The sequence below is a fragment of the Rhinoderma darwinii genome, chromosome 11, assembly GCF_050947455.1.
Source record: "Rhinoderma darwinii isolate aRhiDar2 chromosome 11, aRhiDar2.hap1, whole genome shotgun sequence".
NCBI classification, from domain to species: domain Eukaryota; kingdom Metazoa; phylum Chordata; class Amphibia; order Anura; family Rhinodermatidae; genus Rhinoderma; species Rhinoderma darwinii.
The window spans coordinates 63,627,456-63,643,493 of record NC_134697.1 but is presented as its reverse complement, the minus strand read 5'-3'; the positions used below and the strand labels follow the sequence as shown (position 1 = coordinate 63,643,493).

Genomic DNA, 16,038 nt, shown 5'->3' with positions numbered 1-16,038 from the left:
GGGCTGTATGGCGTTCTCTACGGGAGGGGGGGGTGTATGGCGTTATCTGCAGGGGGGCTGTATAGCGTTACCCACAGGGGGGCCTCTGTATGGCGTTCTCTACAGAGGGGGCTGTATGGCGCTAACACCATACAGCCCCCCTGTAGATAACGCTATACAGCCCCCTGTAGGTAACGCTATACAGCCCCCCTGTAGGTAACGCTATACAGCCCCCCTGTAGGTAAAGCTATACAGCCCCCCTGTAGGTAACGCTATACAGCCCCCCTGTAGGTGATGCTATACAGCCCCCCCTGTAAGTAACGCTATACAGCCCCCCCTGTAGGTAACGCTATACAGCACCCCCTGTAGGTAACGCTATACAGCCCCCCTGTAGGTAACGCCATACAGCTGTGAGTATTGCTATTACATGTTGTATAGATAACATTTGGGGTTGGTCTTAGAGGTTTTTGTCAGTGTAATAGGGGGTGAGGCTTACATCTGATATAATCTACATGTACAGGTAGTGTGGCCACCAATTCAGAAAGACATTGGCAGCTGAGGAGAAGACATAGACAATGAAGATTGGGTAACTGATGTACCCTTAAGATTGTTTGCAGAGGATGGCATTTGATGTTTTGTATGCTCATCTCTCACCTTTTGGTGCAACTGTCCTAGACTATATCAATGTGCTTCTAGTTCTATCTAGGAGAATGCCATCTGTCTGAAAGTTGAATTTGGTTATGCAGCAAGACAGTGATAAACCTATTTGTGAATGACTAGGCCATTTCAAAACGTAAACTTTATTTCTACTCAGCTAAAATCCGCACTTTACTTCAATAGTGATGGTATGGTAGGTCATTGAACAAACAGTTCATGCATAAAAAAAACAGTCATTATGTCTGAGGTAAAGTAGTTCTGCAAAGAGGAGCAGGATCAACTTTCCCCACAGTAAATCTGATACAATTATAAAAGCTTTAGGTAGCAACCTCTGCTGCTAAAGTCGGGTTTCATTCATGGGTTCCGTTAGACCTTTCCATCGGAGGAATCCATGAACGGAAAGACAAATGGAAACCATAACTTCTGTTTTTGAAACCAATGATAATGCTTCCGTTGCAAATGGTATCCGGTTGTTTCCGTTCCGTAAGGTTTACATTTTTTTAGCGGATACAGTAGCATAGTTGACTACTCTTTCACCCCTGAGCCCTGTCGAATGTCCAGGCAAAATATTAGGGCCACATGTAGGGTGTTTATAAAACCGGGAAGCACAGCATAATAATTAGAGAGCAGTCTTGTTATGGTGGCACAAGCTGGGCACCACATATCTATGGGAAAAATCCCATTTTCACTCTGCAGCATCGAGTGCACACTAATTTCTGCAAAACACCTGCGGGCTTAACATGCTCACTACACCCCTGGATGAATACCTTGAGGGTGTAGTTTCCAAAATGGGGTCACTTCTGGGGGGGTTTCCACTGTTTTGGTCCCACATGGGCTTTGCAAATGCAACATAGCTACCATTAACCAATCCAGCAAAATCTGCACTACAAAAGCGAAAAGGCGCTCTTTCCCTACTGAGCCCTGCCATGTGCCCAAACAGCAGTTTATGACCACATATGGGGTATTGCCGTACTCGGGAGAAATTGATTAACAAATGTTGGGGTTCTTTTTCTCCTTTATTTTTTGAGAAAATGAAACATTTTGAGCTAAAGCTACGCCTTATTGGAAAAAAAAATAATTTTTATTTTCACAGCCCAATTCAAATAAAATCTATGAAACACTTGTGGGATCAAAATGCTCACTACACCCCTAGTTTAATTCCTCAAGGGGTATAGTATCCCAAATGGAGTCACTTTTGGGTAGTTTACGCTGTACTGGTACCTTAGGGGCTTTGCAAAAGTGACATGGTGTCAAGAAACCAATACAGCAAAATCTGTGCTCCAAAAGCCAAATGGCGCTCCTTCTCTTCTGAGCCCTGCCGTGTGCCCAAACAGCAGTTTATGACCACATAAGGGGTATTTACGTACTCCAGAAAAGTTGCTTTACAAATGTTGGGGTTCTTTTTTTCTTTTATTTGTTCAGAAAATGAAATTTTTTTAGCTAAAGCTACGACTTCTTGAAGAAAAAGGATTGTTTTTATTTTCACTGCCCAATTCTAATAAAATCCATGAAACAACTCTGGGGTCAAAATACTCACTATACCAATAGATATTTTCCTCAAGGGGTGTATTTCCAGAATGGGGCCATTTGTGGGGGGTTTCAACTGTTTTGTTCCCTCAGGTGCTTCACAAATGAGACATGGCCTCCACAAACCATTCCTGCTCAATTTGAGCTCCAAAAGCCAAATAGCACTCTTTCCCTTCTGAGCCCCGCCGTGTGTCCAAACAGCCATTTATAACGATGTGGGGTATTGTTTTACTCGGGAGAAATTGCTTTACAAATGTTATGGTGCTTTTTCTCCTTTAATCCTTCTAGAAATGAGAGAAAATGAGCTAAACCTACATTTTCTTTGAAAGAACGTAGATTTTCATTTTCACGGCCTACTTCCAATAATTTATGCAAAAAACCTGTGCGATCAAAATGCGCACTATACCCTTAGATAATTTCTTTGAGGGGTGTAGTTTTTCAAATGGGGTCAGTTTTGGGGGATATCCACTGTTTTGGCACCGCAACAGCCCTTCAAACTTAACATGGCCAAAAATATATTCTAATAAAAAGGAGGCCCCAAAATCTACTAGGTTCTACTTTTCCTGTGAGGCCTGTGCTTCAGGTTATAAGCACACTAGGGCCACATGTGGGATATTTCCTAAAACTGCACAACCTGGGCAATAGATATTGAGTTGCGTTTCTCAAAACTTTCTGTGTTACAAAAAAAATGGATTAAAAATGAATTTCTTCAACAACAAAAAACTGAAATTTGTCAATTTCACCTCTACTTTGCTTTAATTCCTGTGAAACGTCTAAAGGGTTAAGAAACTTTCTAAATGCTATTTTGAACACTTTGAGGGGTAACGTTTTAAAATGTGGTGATTTATAGGGACTTTCTAATATATAAGACCCTAAAAACCACTTCACAACTGAACTGGTCTCTGAAAAATATAGCGTTTTGAAATTTTCTTGAAAATGTGAGAAATTGCTGCTAAAGTTCTAAGCCTTGTAACGTCCTAGAAAAATAAAAGAATGTTCAAAAAACAATGCCAATCTAAGGTGGACATATTGGTGATGTTAATTGGCAACAATTTTGTGTGGTATAGCTGCCTATCTTACAAGCAGATACATTTATATTTAGAAAAATGCTAATTTTTGCAATTTTTCTCAAAATTTTAGTGTTTTTCACAATGAACTACTAAATGTACCAAGCAAATTTTAACAGTAACATAAAGTCCAATATGTCACGAGAAAACAATCTCAGAATCTCTTGAATAGGTAAAAGCATTCCAATGTTATTACCACATAAAGTGAAACATGTCAGATTTGAAAAATGCGGCTCTTTCAGGAAGGTCAAAAGTGGCCAAAGCGGGAAAAGGTTAATATAATTTTAGCAAAATATTTCCTAGCTTAGGAAGAATTGTATTATTCCCCGTGCTTACACTGCAGATCTATCAGCAAACAGACTGCTGTATAACAACCTATAATTGGGGGTGGGACACCAGCCAGGATTCTGCTGACTGATCTTTAGGGCTCTGCATAATCCGAATATTGTTAAAAGGACTAATTATAGCAATGCATTTGGGAATTGTATGATTTTAGTAGCGAATTTAGTTTGCATATTGATAGATTTGGTGATCTAAAGTAGAAGAGCTATGAGAGAGCCAGTGGTGGGTCGTGTGGCATAAATCCTAAACCATGTTCACTCTTCGTGAAATGGCTTTTTATGCTGTATTTCAGTGCTTTGCTTTCTAACTCCTGTACATTTCTATGACCAAACTGGAAGAGTTGAGAGCAAATGCAGAACTTCTCACCTGCTTCCTGCTGTCACGCTTGGGCACTCTCAGCCATTAGCGCTTCTTCGGGCATTTAATTGACCCATCCTACTCAAAGAAGTTTGTTCTGAGGGAAAATTGGAAAAACTGCCGTTATATTAGCAGGAACACTATGTTGCAAACCATTGAAACAAGCTGCATCGGTTCAGAGGTTTTCTGGCTGTGATAAGCAACATCCTTGCTCAGTTTGATCAAAATAGCTGACTGTCTATTGTTTAAAAAAACACTTTAGAGAGATGCTGACCTTTAAACTTGATTTGCTTTATTCCTGTTTTTAGAAAATCATGTGTCCCAATACAACTGCTCTGTACATTTATTCAAGCTGTATTCTAAATCAAAAAGCTGTATAGATTTTATTTAACGCTTGCGTGCCTTACTACATTTTATAATGATTTTCTGTATGGCTGTGACCACCATTGAAAATCAATAGAGACCGTAAATGGAGTAGATTGCTTCCAAGGTGCATGTGGGTATTTCTACTTTATTGCAGGAGTATCTTCCCTTGTATACTAATTTATGAGGGCAAATACAAGATTAACAGACATGAAGAGATAGTGGGGGAGGGTGCTAGGAGAGAGCACTGAGGGGTCTGTGTACACTTGGAAAGTGGTGGGTGACTAGGTGACCATATGTCCTACAAGGATTACAACTTTCTGTATCTACAGCCCTTGAAGAGCAGATCTGGAGAGCAAATTTCTGCACTAACGTGAAATGCTGTATGAATATTCATGAGCTCTGGGTGTAGTGGTTGATTTTGTTAGCTTGTTTAAATGTTTTTCTCTGTAAGAATATAAACATAAGTTTTGTTATATAGAACTATATTTGCACGCAAGTTTCCACTGCTTTATGAACACCCTTTTTATGTAGACTTATTTTCTCCCAATGGTTAGTTTAATGTCAGATACAATGTGTCTCTCTTATTTAATTTTCTAATATAATGAGACTGTGTCATGTTTGGTTGAACACAAATTACCATAAGTGTCTATATGCCACAAAAATGCTGAGTGACAACATCGGCCTGATTTCTTTCTTTTACATTTTGCCGTTACTAATATCACACATTACTCTGGAAATCTCCTCTTGAGATTCAGAAGAAATTAGGGTTTGTCACCATTAAAACACAGTGGCAGAGATCTACTAAGCAAAATGATCTATAATTCTGGCACAATTTGTGCAAAAAAAGTGGCGTGCGTTAACTGACTTTATTCTGTGTTTTAGAAAGTTTTGTATAGTTTTGAAAAGTTTCTAGAGATTAGTCATAAATTGCGCCTTTTTTAGCGCAAAATACTGCTGTAAAGTATTCCAGCCAAGAGGAGGCATAAGAAAGAGAAAGTGTTTAACATGCCTCCCGAGTTGTGCCAAATTTATCATACACCGTGCTAAGTTTATTCTGTCTAAATTAAGACAGAATTAGTAAATTTGTCCTAGTGTGGAATAATGGTGGTTCACATGATTTTATGACCAAAAGAAAAATGGCTACCTAAGTAAATTAAAGGCTATGTATACCTATGAAAGCAATTTTTTTTTTCTTTTAATAAAAAGGTCAGTGTGATTGGTGCAACTTTATAATTAGTTTTTATTAAAAAAAATTTAATACTTTTTGAGATACAGCTGCTCTGTATTATGTATACAGAGCAGCTGTTTCGTGGGCTAAGACCTGAATCCGTCTGGCCCGCGGGGTTCAGTGTCAGCGGGTCCTGCGCGAGTCATACCATACAGCCTTTTGGCCCCATGCACAAGACCGTAAAAATTCTCTGTAATTGCGGACAGTTCTATTGGCCACGGCCTCCTTTCCATATCGTTACGGATAGGTGTCCGTGTCGTAGAACTGTACCGCAAAAGATAGAACATGTCCTATCTTTTGCGTTTTACGGGCCGTGCCCCCATACTTTGTATGGGAGCATTGTCCGAAAATCTGGCCGGCTGTCTGCGGCCGTTGGTGGACTGCCGTGCCCGTTACCGCAGCCCGTGATTATGGGCACGGCCGTGTGCATGAGGCCTTAAGGAAGTGAAGGAGGACTTCTAATTCTCCTCCTAAGTCCAAGGAGAGGCAGTGGACAATGCACACAACAGTCTTCATCAGTTTTGCAGTAAAACATAGCAGAGAATGCTGTTCATAATCATGCCTATCTAGTCTCCAGAAGTATAGAAGTGATGACCCTCGAGTAATAGTGGTATGACCATTCTATAAGGGTATGTGCACATGACCTCTTTTCAGACATAATGGAGGCGTTTTACACCTCAAATTACGCCTGAAAAGACGGCTCCAATACGTCGGCAAACATATATTACGATGTTCTGTGCAGACGAGCTGTCATTTTACGCGTCGCTGTCAAAATACGGCGCGTAAAATGATGGCCTGTCAAAAGAAGTGCAGAACACTTCTTGGGACGCTTTTGGAGCCGTTTTCTCATAGACTCTATTGAAAAAAGCTCCAAAAACGGCCTTAAAAAAACGCCGCGAAATACGCCGCAAAAAACGCCACGAATTACGCGAGTTTCTCAAAAAACGTCTGAAAATCAGGGAATGTTTTCCCTTGAAAACAGCTCCACATTTTGAGACATTTTTGACTCCTCGTGTGAACATACCCTAACAGTGAGTATGCACAGGAAAAAGATATATAAAACAAGAAGTGCAAGCTCATTTGGTTGTGTTTTTTGATGAAAGGGGATAATGTTAGATTCCAAAATATAATTTTATATGGACAGTCACACAAAATGAAGGAAGAAAATAAAAATCGAAATACTGTTTAGCCATTCATATTAACAGACACACCTCCCTGTAACGTGGGATTACTGGAGTGGTTCCCCTTTAAAAGAAGACAATCACAGACCAAATAAAATATAAACATTTTACCTTTACTGAACACAACTGCAAGTACACAATGTATTATTGTTACTATCTTTTTATTGGGCACAATAATCTTAATGGTTACAATACACAGATGAGATCTTGGCGGTTTCAATGCAGACGAGGTGGCACAATTTCTTAATGTTGGTAGTATGACTAACCAATGGTAACACTGAACAAACAAGCAATTCTTCCTCTACGGGTCTTTGTTCGGCTCACAGAGCCCACACCCAGACTATGTTACTTTACCCAGTCCCTCTCAGACTACCAAACTCCATCATACAACTGACAACAATCTCTCATAGGGCAGCCTTCACACTAGGACCCTGCCTCTCATAGACTTCCACCATGCCACCCCTCTCACTGACTACTCCCAGTCCAGTCTAATTTAAGACTGTACTACAAGGCCACATCTCAGGCCTGCAGCGCAACCAGTCCTTGCTGTAGCTATGTCACCGGCCCTCCAAGACACTGATCCTTCTAGATCCTCAACACAAACTAACTACAGCATAAACCAGGTTTGAGCATAGCACCACTCACCCGTCCACTGGTTCCCAGACTGGGCTGTTTATTCCCACAGCTTCAACAGATTCCCTAGAGCTACTACAAACCATTCTAGCTAACAGTATTTTTCAGCCACCCACACTTCAGTGGCAGACGACATGGTACATCTATAGGCCTACCTCATCCATGGATCGACTCTATGAGCCCACAGACCTTTATTGGTCACTTTGTTAGCTCACTGCCCACATTGGTACACACGCGCCAGACCTTGCTTAACAAAGCAGCTGTAATGCTTAAAGACTTGCTAACCCTTGACAAACGAACTCACTCCTCAGCTCTGTGCAAGCCTTCCGTCACATCTCCCGATCTCCTATACACCACCTAATCCTATGCCACCAGTCTCCCCTGCCTATCCACAGGACAAGCCAGCTTCTGATCGTGACCAGGTTCCGGACTATTGCTGCTCAGACCTCCAACACTTTGGTCTAGCACCGCAAGCGGTTAGCCCACACTCTGCAATGATGGCACCAAACCTTCATCTTACAGATGTGTACTTCCTTACCTTTCCTCATATCTCAACATATTCTGAGATGTGTGGTGCGATATGACCAATTTTGAAAAAAACATGATTTTGTGGTACTCTAACAGAAGATGTCTATGCTATGTGTGTCTATGTGTGGCCACCCAGTGGGTTGCAGCCTGTCAAGGGTTTTGCTAGCATGTTGGAATATTCTGTAAAATTGCTTTCATGATAAATTGGAGTTCTTAAACAAAATCAAGCAAAGGTAAGGGTGGACACATCTGAATATGGGCTCTCACTGTTACACATGATTGCATGGTGGTCCAGTGCATCAGTGTCAGTATTCTACATACTCAGCCAGCGCCAGACTCTTCCTGGGCTTAGCCAATCCTCTATAATTCCTCTGTCACTGTACCTCAATAGCCTCTCACTCCTTTGTTTAGCGACAGCATCACACAAACGATGGTGCCGCAGGGCACCATGGACTGTAATCGAGCCAACTTTAAGACTAAACATAATAAACAGTGCAAGACAACATACACGCAAATATCCACATACAGGAAATACCTTAGCAGTCCATTTAAAGGAACCGACAATAAAAAGGGTTGCAAACAAAACTATGGGAGGAATCCTCCAGCTCCCCTTGACTGCAGGTTTTCTGCGATATGCGCCTGGATCTCCGTGACGGCTCACGGTGTTGAATGCAGGAAAACAAAAGGAATGGAGGATCCAGCGCAGTAGATTAAAATAGAACAAAGTTCCAATTTTATTGGGAGTATTTAAAACAAGATTAATCCCGAGTGCAAATATTGAGAGATTGATACAAAGGTGCCTACGCGTTTCAGACGCACACCACGTCCTTCCTCATGGCTTATTGCAGCAATAAGCCATGAGGAAGGACGTGGTGTGCGTCTGAAACGCGTAGGCACCTTTGTATCAATCTCTCAATATTTGCACTCGGGATTAATCTTGTTTTAAATACTCCCAATAAAATTGGAACTTTGTTCTATATTAATCTACTGCGCTAGATCCTCCATTCCTTTTGTTTTCCAATAAAAAGGGTTACATGAACAGTCCATAGGCTGGAGGTTATACAGTTCCCCCTCTTTTCATACCTTACTGCTTTAAGTTGCAAGCAAATTATAGTACATTCAAGTACTTAGCATTTTAATGTATTAAACAAGGCCGTGAATATGTCCTACTTTACCCTTGTCACAAAAATGACCTCATTCCCTCCTACACATTGAATTCTCACTGCCTGGTACAATATATAAAATTCGAAACCATTTGAGGCTAACCAAGGTAATGAATGGAAATGTGTCACATGTTATATTACCTCTTTCTAAATAAAACCACAAGGAATGTTTTTCTGTAGGGACAAACATACAGCCATGAAACACTATATAAATTGTGATGCTTTAAATGACGTGTTGAAGATTTATTACGGTTTATAAGATGGGCAAGGCCCTAGATATGACAATGTTGTGACAGGGACACGTCCTGTGTAACAAGTATAGATACTATGTAACATAAGAGGTTAAGATTTTTTTTCTTAAAAAATTACTTATGGAATTTTTGGTCCCTTTAGAACTTTACAATCCAAAAGAGTTTTTGTAAATCTGCTATTTTTATGAAGAGTTTAACCCCTTAATGACCAGCCTATTTTAAACCTTAATGACCAAGCCATTTTTTACGTTTTTCCATCGTCTCATTCAAAGAGCTATACACTTTTTATTTTTGCGTTGACATAGCTGTATAAGTTCTTGCTTTTTGCAGGTCAAGTTGTAATTTTTAATAGCACCATTTTGGGGTACATAGAATTTATTGATTAACTTTTATTAACTTTTTTTTGTGGGGGAATAGAAAAAAAACATCAATTTCGCCACACTTTTTTGCGTCCTAAATTTACACCGTTTACCGTGTGGTATAAATAACACCATAACTTTATTCAGTGGGTTGTTGTGATTGCAACGATACCAAATTTGTATAGTTTTTGTATGTTTTACTACTTTTACACAGTGAAAACACTTTTTTTTCAAAATTATTTGCTTTTGTGTCTCCATATGTGAAGAGCCGTAACATTTTTATTTTTTCGCTGATGCAATTGTAGGAGGGATTTTATTTTGCGGGACGACTTGTAGTTTTTATCGGTACCATTTTGGAGTAGATGCGACTTTCTGATAACTTTTTATCAAATTTTTTTTACGGCTGGATTCAAAGAAAACAGCACTTTTTGCATGGTTTTTTATTGTATTTTTTCGACGTTCACCGTGCTGGTTAAAAGATGTAATAATTTTATAGTTGGGGTCGTTACGGACGCGGCAATACCAAATATGTGTAACTTTTTTTATTTTATTTTGTTTGTTAATAATAAAGCAATTTGTAAGGGGGAAAAGTGGATTTTAGATTTTTTTTCACTTTTTTTTAAAACTTTTATTTTCACTTTTTTACTAGTCCCATTAGGGGACTTCACTATGCGATTATCCGATCACATTTATGATACACTGCAATACTTTTGTATTGCAGTGTATTATGCCTGTCCGTGTAAAACGGACAGGCATCTGCTAGGTCATGCCAGAGGCATGATCTAGCAGGCATTCATTACAGGCTGACCTGGGGGCCTTTATTAGGCCCCCGGCTGCCATCGGAGACACAGACACTCGGCGATCTTATCGCCGGATGTCAGTGGGATGAAAGGGAGCTCCCTCCCTCTCTCCAAAACCACTCAGATGCGGTGCTCGCTATTGAGCACTGCATCTGAAGAGTTAAACGGGTGAGATCAATACTAATATCGATCTCACACGTTCGAGCAGGGTTGCCCCCAGCTCTCAGCTACATCTGGCAGCTGAGAGCAGGGAGATTTGACAGCTCCCTGCTCTTTTTATTTATTCCGATTCAGCGACGTAAAAAGTCTATTGCATCGGAAAATGGCCCGTTAGTGACCGACGTAGAAACACTATGGGCCGGTCACTAATGGGTTAAAATGTTAGGGGGTGTATGATGGCATAATTTCGCTATCTAGTCCTCCCACTGATTTTACCTGTGGCTATAACTCTTGTGGTTTAGGAATATTAATAGGTTTGCTCCAATGTGCTGCAACGTTTAGCATACTGGTGATGTGCAATGCATTATTTTACATTACGTGGTTCTGCCTGCACTGTGTTCATTTGCTAAGACGCTGGGATAGATTAATGAATGGATGGATGGATGGATGGCCAGAATTTTTTTGTCAATATCTATATTAAAAAAATTATCCTAAAATCTTGCAGTTTTCACTCTGGCCACTGAGCCTCACAATAGACTGACACTTCCTGTTCTGTAGAGATCACTTCTCAGTAGTCATCTCATTATCATCACAGGCAGGATTAAAATGAAAGGTAACATCTAGATACTGTATATAAAACACAAGATCCATCAGTGACCATAGGTGATGTACACAGCTCCCTTCCTGCACAATGACCTCTGCACAGGTCACAAAGCATGCCTAGAAAACTCTCCCCTAGAAGTCAATGTGTCCCCTCCTCTTCACAGGTTCCCATTCTCCATGTGGCTGCAGTAAAACTTATCTCTAAATGCTGCTAACAGCAGCTCAGGCAGGATTTCTGCCTTTATTATCATGTAAAGAAAAGAGAATAAGAAAAAAATCTACAATCAAAAAATAAAAACAGATTAGAAATAAGGAATGTTTCACTATCTTATTTTATTTATGAAAAAATATATAGCTAACACTTTCCCTTTATTATTTTACAGATATATTTTGTTAATGTATTTATCAGGTTAATTTTTCAGTGGTCTAACTACATTGTTTTTCATTAAACAGGGTGTCAACAGTGCGTTTGAAGTTTACCTTGTGGGAAACAACTCCAACCACTTTATAATTTCTCCAACCTCTGTCCAAGGAAAGGCTGACATCCGTGTGCGAGTTGCTGTGCCCCTGGACTACGAGACAATACCCCGCTATGAGTTTTCTGTAAGATTTATCTTGTAATCAATAGCGTGATTATGGCTTTTATATACATTTATAGGATCTTACCATATTATTCAGTGCTGTCCTTAGCAATCCTGGGGCCCAGCACAAGGGTCAATGGTGGGGTCCACCTTCACATTACAAAAATCGACAATTTTGTGAAAATTTTGCAGTATAGGCAAAAAAACTTTTACTGTACTCTATTAAAGAATAAGACAGTAAATACATAATCAAATGAGCAACGTAGGGTTGCCCCCAATTACTCAACCAGTTCTAGCGCTACACAACCTGCAAGACACTAGTTGAGGATTTGTGGGGTTTACTCCAAGCTGTCCGCTGGTTTTTTAATTTCATGAACACATGATATGCTTAGATACAGGGCCCCAGCAGACAGTATCACAAATGACAGGCTTACATAAATGTCCCCAGCAGACAGTTCTACGGATGATAGGATTAGCTTCAGCAGCTCAACAGAAAGTATCCATATATTTACTTCTCCAGCTCCTGAGTTGGGTGCTTTTCACCTCTAGACTCTGCACTGGGTCCTGACACCCGCTTTCCCCGCCTAAAGGATGGCTTTGAACAGCATTATGTACTTGTAATATTGTATGGGCTGGAACCTAAGACCCTCCTAAATATTTCTTTAGAGAATCTGCAGGTTGCCGCAACATGAAAGTTGCAAAAAAATTTAGCAGGTTCTCATTTCTTGCGACTGCCATGGTCGTGGCAACCTGCGGATCTCAATGCGGCCACATTAACTTTTTTATTAAAGAGGCTCTGTCACCAGAATAAAAATGCTCTATCTCCTACATCAGTTTATCGGCGCTGGAATGTAGTTACTAGCAATGTGTTTTTATTTTAAAAACAATGTTTTTTAACAAAGTTATGGCGTTTAGAACATTTATGCAAATGAGGTCATTAATGCCCAACTGGGCGTTTTTTAATTTTCAACCAAGTGGGCGTATGACAAAGAGGTGTATTACGCTGGCCAATCCACATCATACACCTCTCCAGGCCGATGAGAAGTCCCAGTCGTCCCAGCAGCAGCCTGGAGGGAGACGAAAGATGTTGTCTTCAGACGCAGGGATGAAGGACATGTGGGCGGAAGTGACGTCACAGCGCGGTCTCGCGAGATCACGCTGCTCAGTGAATCTAGCTTGGGTGTAAGACAGAGAGGTGTATGATGCGGATTGGCCAGCGTCATACACCTCTTTGTCATACGCCCACTTGGTTGAAAATTAAAAAACGCCAAGTTGGGCATTAAGCACCTCATTTGCATAAATGTTCTAAACGCCATAACTTTGTTAAAAAACATCGTTTTTAAAATAAAAACACATTGCTAGTAACTACATTCCAGCGCCGATAAACTGATGTAGGAGATAGAGCCTCTTTAACTACAATGCAGACCGGGTGACACAGCGATATTTGGCCAAAGTTGCTGTGTAGGCTAAGCCTAAATGGTAGCAACATAATTAGCAAATATATATATATATATATGCACATAAAACTAAGTATATGTGAAAAGTAGATCATCGAGTGACAAACAGTTTGATGGCTTTACTGTCAGTAGTGCCATTGAACACAGCAGCCTAGGATGCGCCTAAAGTGGTTGCTTTAGTCAATAACTGTGAGGATATGTTCACACGCAAACGCAAAATACGTCTGAAATTACGGAGCTGTTTTCAGGCAAAAACAGCTCCTGAATTTCAGACATTTTTGCAAGTACTCGCATTTTTCGCTGCGTCTTTTACGTAATTGGATCTGGTTTTCATTGGAGTCAATGAAAAACGGCTCCAATAACGTCCCAAGAAGTGTCCTGCACTTTTTTGACTCGGGCGTATTTTTACGCGCCGTCTTTTGACAGCGACGCGTAAAATTACACCTCGTCTGAACAGAACATCGTAAAACCCATTGCAAGCAATGGGCAGATGTTTGCAGACGTAATGGAGCCGTCTTTTCAGGCGTAATTCGAGGCGTAAAACGCCTCCATTACGTCTGAGAAGAGGTTGTATGCACATACCCTCACTGCACAGCAATTTTGGATTTGATGTTCAGGCTTTTTGGGAGGGGGACATTTATTAGCCATATTTAGCACCTTTGAAGTACACTAAGAAAGATAAAGGTGAAAAATGTGTTGGTCTTGAGAATTGTGACTATAAAAACAGGGGATGTCTCTTTAAATATTGTGCATACTGTACATTCCTAAAGGAAAGCTTGAATGGAGCAGAGTGCATAAAACAACAATACCTTAGTACAGTGCATTGTAATCTTTATGTACTTTTGGAGTAACCCTATTTGTTTAAAGTAGAATACCCTATAAGAAGAAAGTTGTAGAACTGTTTCATGGTCTGGTTTTATTTGCACAGTAGCACCTTGTTTTCTGTCTGTCTCTTATCTGCATATTCCATGTGTATCACTGGAATCATTGGAGAGATATTGAGAGCACTGACTTATGTTTGTTCATTTAGGTGTAACAAGATCTATCGGCCGTTGGATGAGGAATAAAGCGGGGTCACTAAAAGAGGGGACTAATAATCACTGGTTCTTGTCCTAACGCATATAGATAGTGATGTCAATAGTAACTCTCTAATAAATGTAATTCCTATGCCTTGCCTTTCCTATGTGTTAGTGCTTCAAACCAGTATAAGGCTGCCAGAGGTCTGCGCTGCTAAAAAGGACATGTTTGCTATTTGAATGAGAGGGCTATAAAAGTTTTATAGAGCATAAATGCTCCTCTCGACCAACACCGCCATTACCTGCCGTCTGCTTGGGTTGTATTTTTTTTATAGCGTCTTGCATTTCCCAGTCATAAATCCGCAGTGTTACAATAAGTCTGTAGCAATTCCAGCATAAATTTTTGCTCCTTGGGATAAAAGATCTGGCTCAAAACACCAATAAGAGGAATCATAAAGAACTACAAGCTGTCGCCAGTTCAGGCTAGTTGCAGTCTGACAATATTTAGCTGATAAATAAAAACGGGGACGGAAGCAAATTACCGACAACAAAAAATAATATATATCATTATAGAGTGCAATGTTTCAACAGTATACAGTTGGCTCCTAAACTCAATCATCTTAAAGTTATGCCCTTTTGCAATATAGCTTGATTGAATTTTGGTTTCAGAGCTGAAATCTTGAGGACCAATGTCGCTTGGTCAGGCTCTGTATTTCTTTACATACACTGCCTCCATAAGGAATGCCCCGAATGATATCCGTAAAGAATAACAGTCCATTCTGTGACCATATTTTAAATTGAACTATAGTGAATAACTTGTAAACTGAACGCTATGTCTAATAGATATCCAACATGTTAGGCCTTCCGCATGACCCTGTGACCTTGTAACTATATTGTGGCCTCTCTTCAAGGTTAATTATAAGGGGGACTGGAAATGCTTCATATTTGATACCGTTTCATTCCTTGTGATTGGTTCTTTATTGCTAGAAGAGTATAATATCGTTTCTGTTTTGCAGCTGTTTGCAAATGAAAGCGTCTTGGATCACGTAGGATTTTCCCAAGTGAAAATTAACCTGATTAACGAAAATGATAACCGTCCTATCTTCAGCCAGGCGCTCTACAATATCACTTTGTATGAGAACGTTACTGTGGGAACCACAATCCTCCGAGTTTCTGTGAGTGACATTTTATACATTACCGTCCAGGTTATTGTGTTACTGTTTGCTTTGTTTCAGCTCTCACATGAATTCTTTGCGTGAGGTTAGAATTCTTAACCAGGTTTTTTTGGCAAAAGAAATTTGAGGCATGGATGGCATAATGTTTGGTTGTTGTAGTGAGAAGCTCCGACAATACATTATCAAGTTGCAACTTCCAATGTTTTCCGTATGCTTCACTATTTAGTTGTTGTTACGAGTAATCTTGGCAAGAGTGATGATATTATCCTCATCATCAGTAGTATAAATTATATTTCTTTAGCATGGAAAAATGCAGAACACACTGTACATTATTGAAAATCAAGAAAAATTGAAAAACAAGGGTAACCTATGTTTTTACACATTTCAGCTTTAACTCCTTAATGACCGGGCATGTTTGTACCTTAATGACCAAGCCAGATTTGTCAAATCTGGTATGTCTGACTTTATCAGAGAATAACTCTGTGAAAGTTTTGAATATCCAAGTAATTCTGACATTGTTTTTTTGTCACATGTTGTACTTTATTTTAGTGGTAAAAGTAGACTGATACGATTTGCGGAAATTAATTAAAAAATAGAGAAATTGAAGAA

The 16,038-nt window shown here is 39.9% G+C and overlaps 1 protein-coding gene across 3 annotated transcripts in view; it reads left to right on the top strand.

The window, feature by feature from the left end:
* CDH23 (cadherin related 23) overlaps positions 1 to 16,038 on the top strand; it is an 818,455-nt gene that overhangs the window by 402,119 nt on the left and 400,298 nt on the right. For all 3 annotated transcript variants that reach the window (XM_075841683.1, XM_075841681.1, XM_075841682.1), the window contains exons 12-13: positions 11,654 to 11,803; positions 15,271 to 15,429. In XM_075841683.1, the coding sequence (XP_075697798.1) occupies positions 11,654 to 11,803; positions 15,271 to 15,429 (309 nt within the window). The remainder of the gene's footprint in view (positions 1 to 11,653; positions 11,804 to 15,270; positions 15,430 to 16,038) is intronic.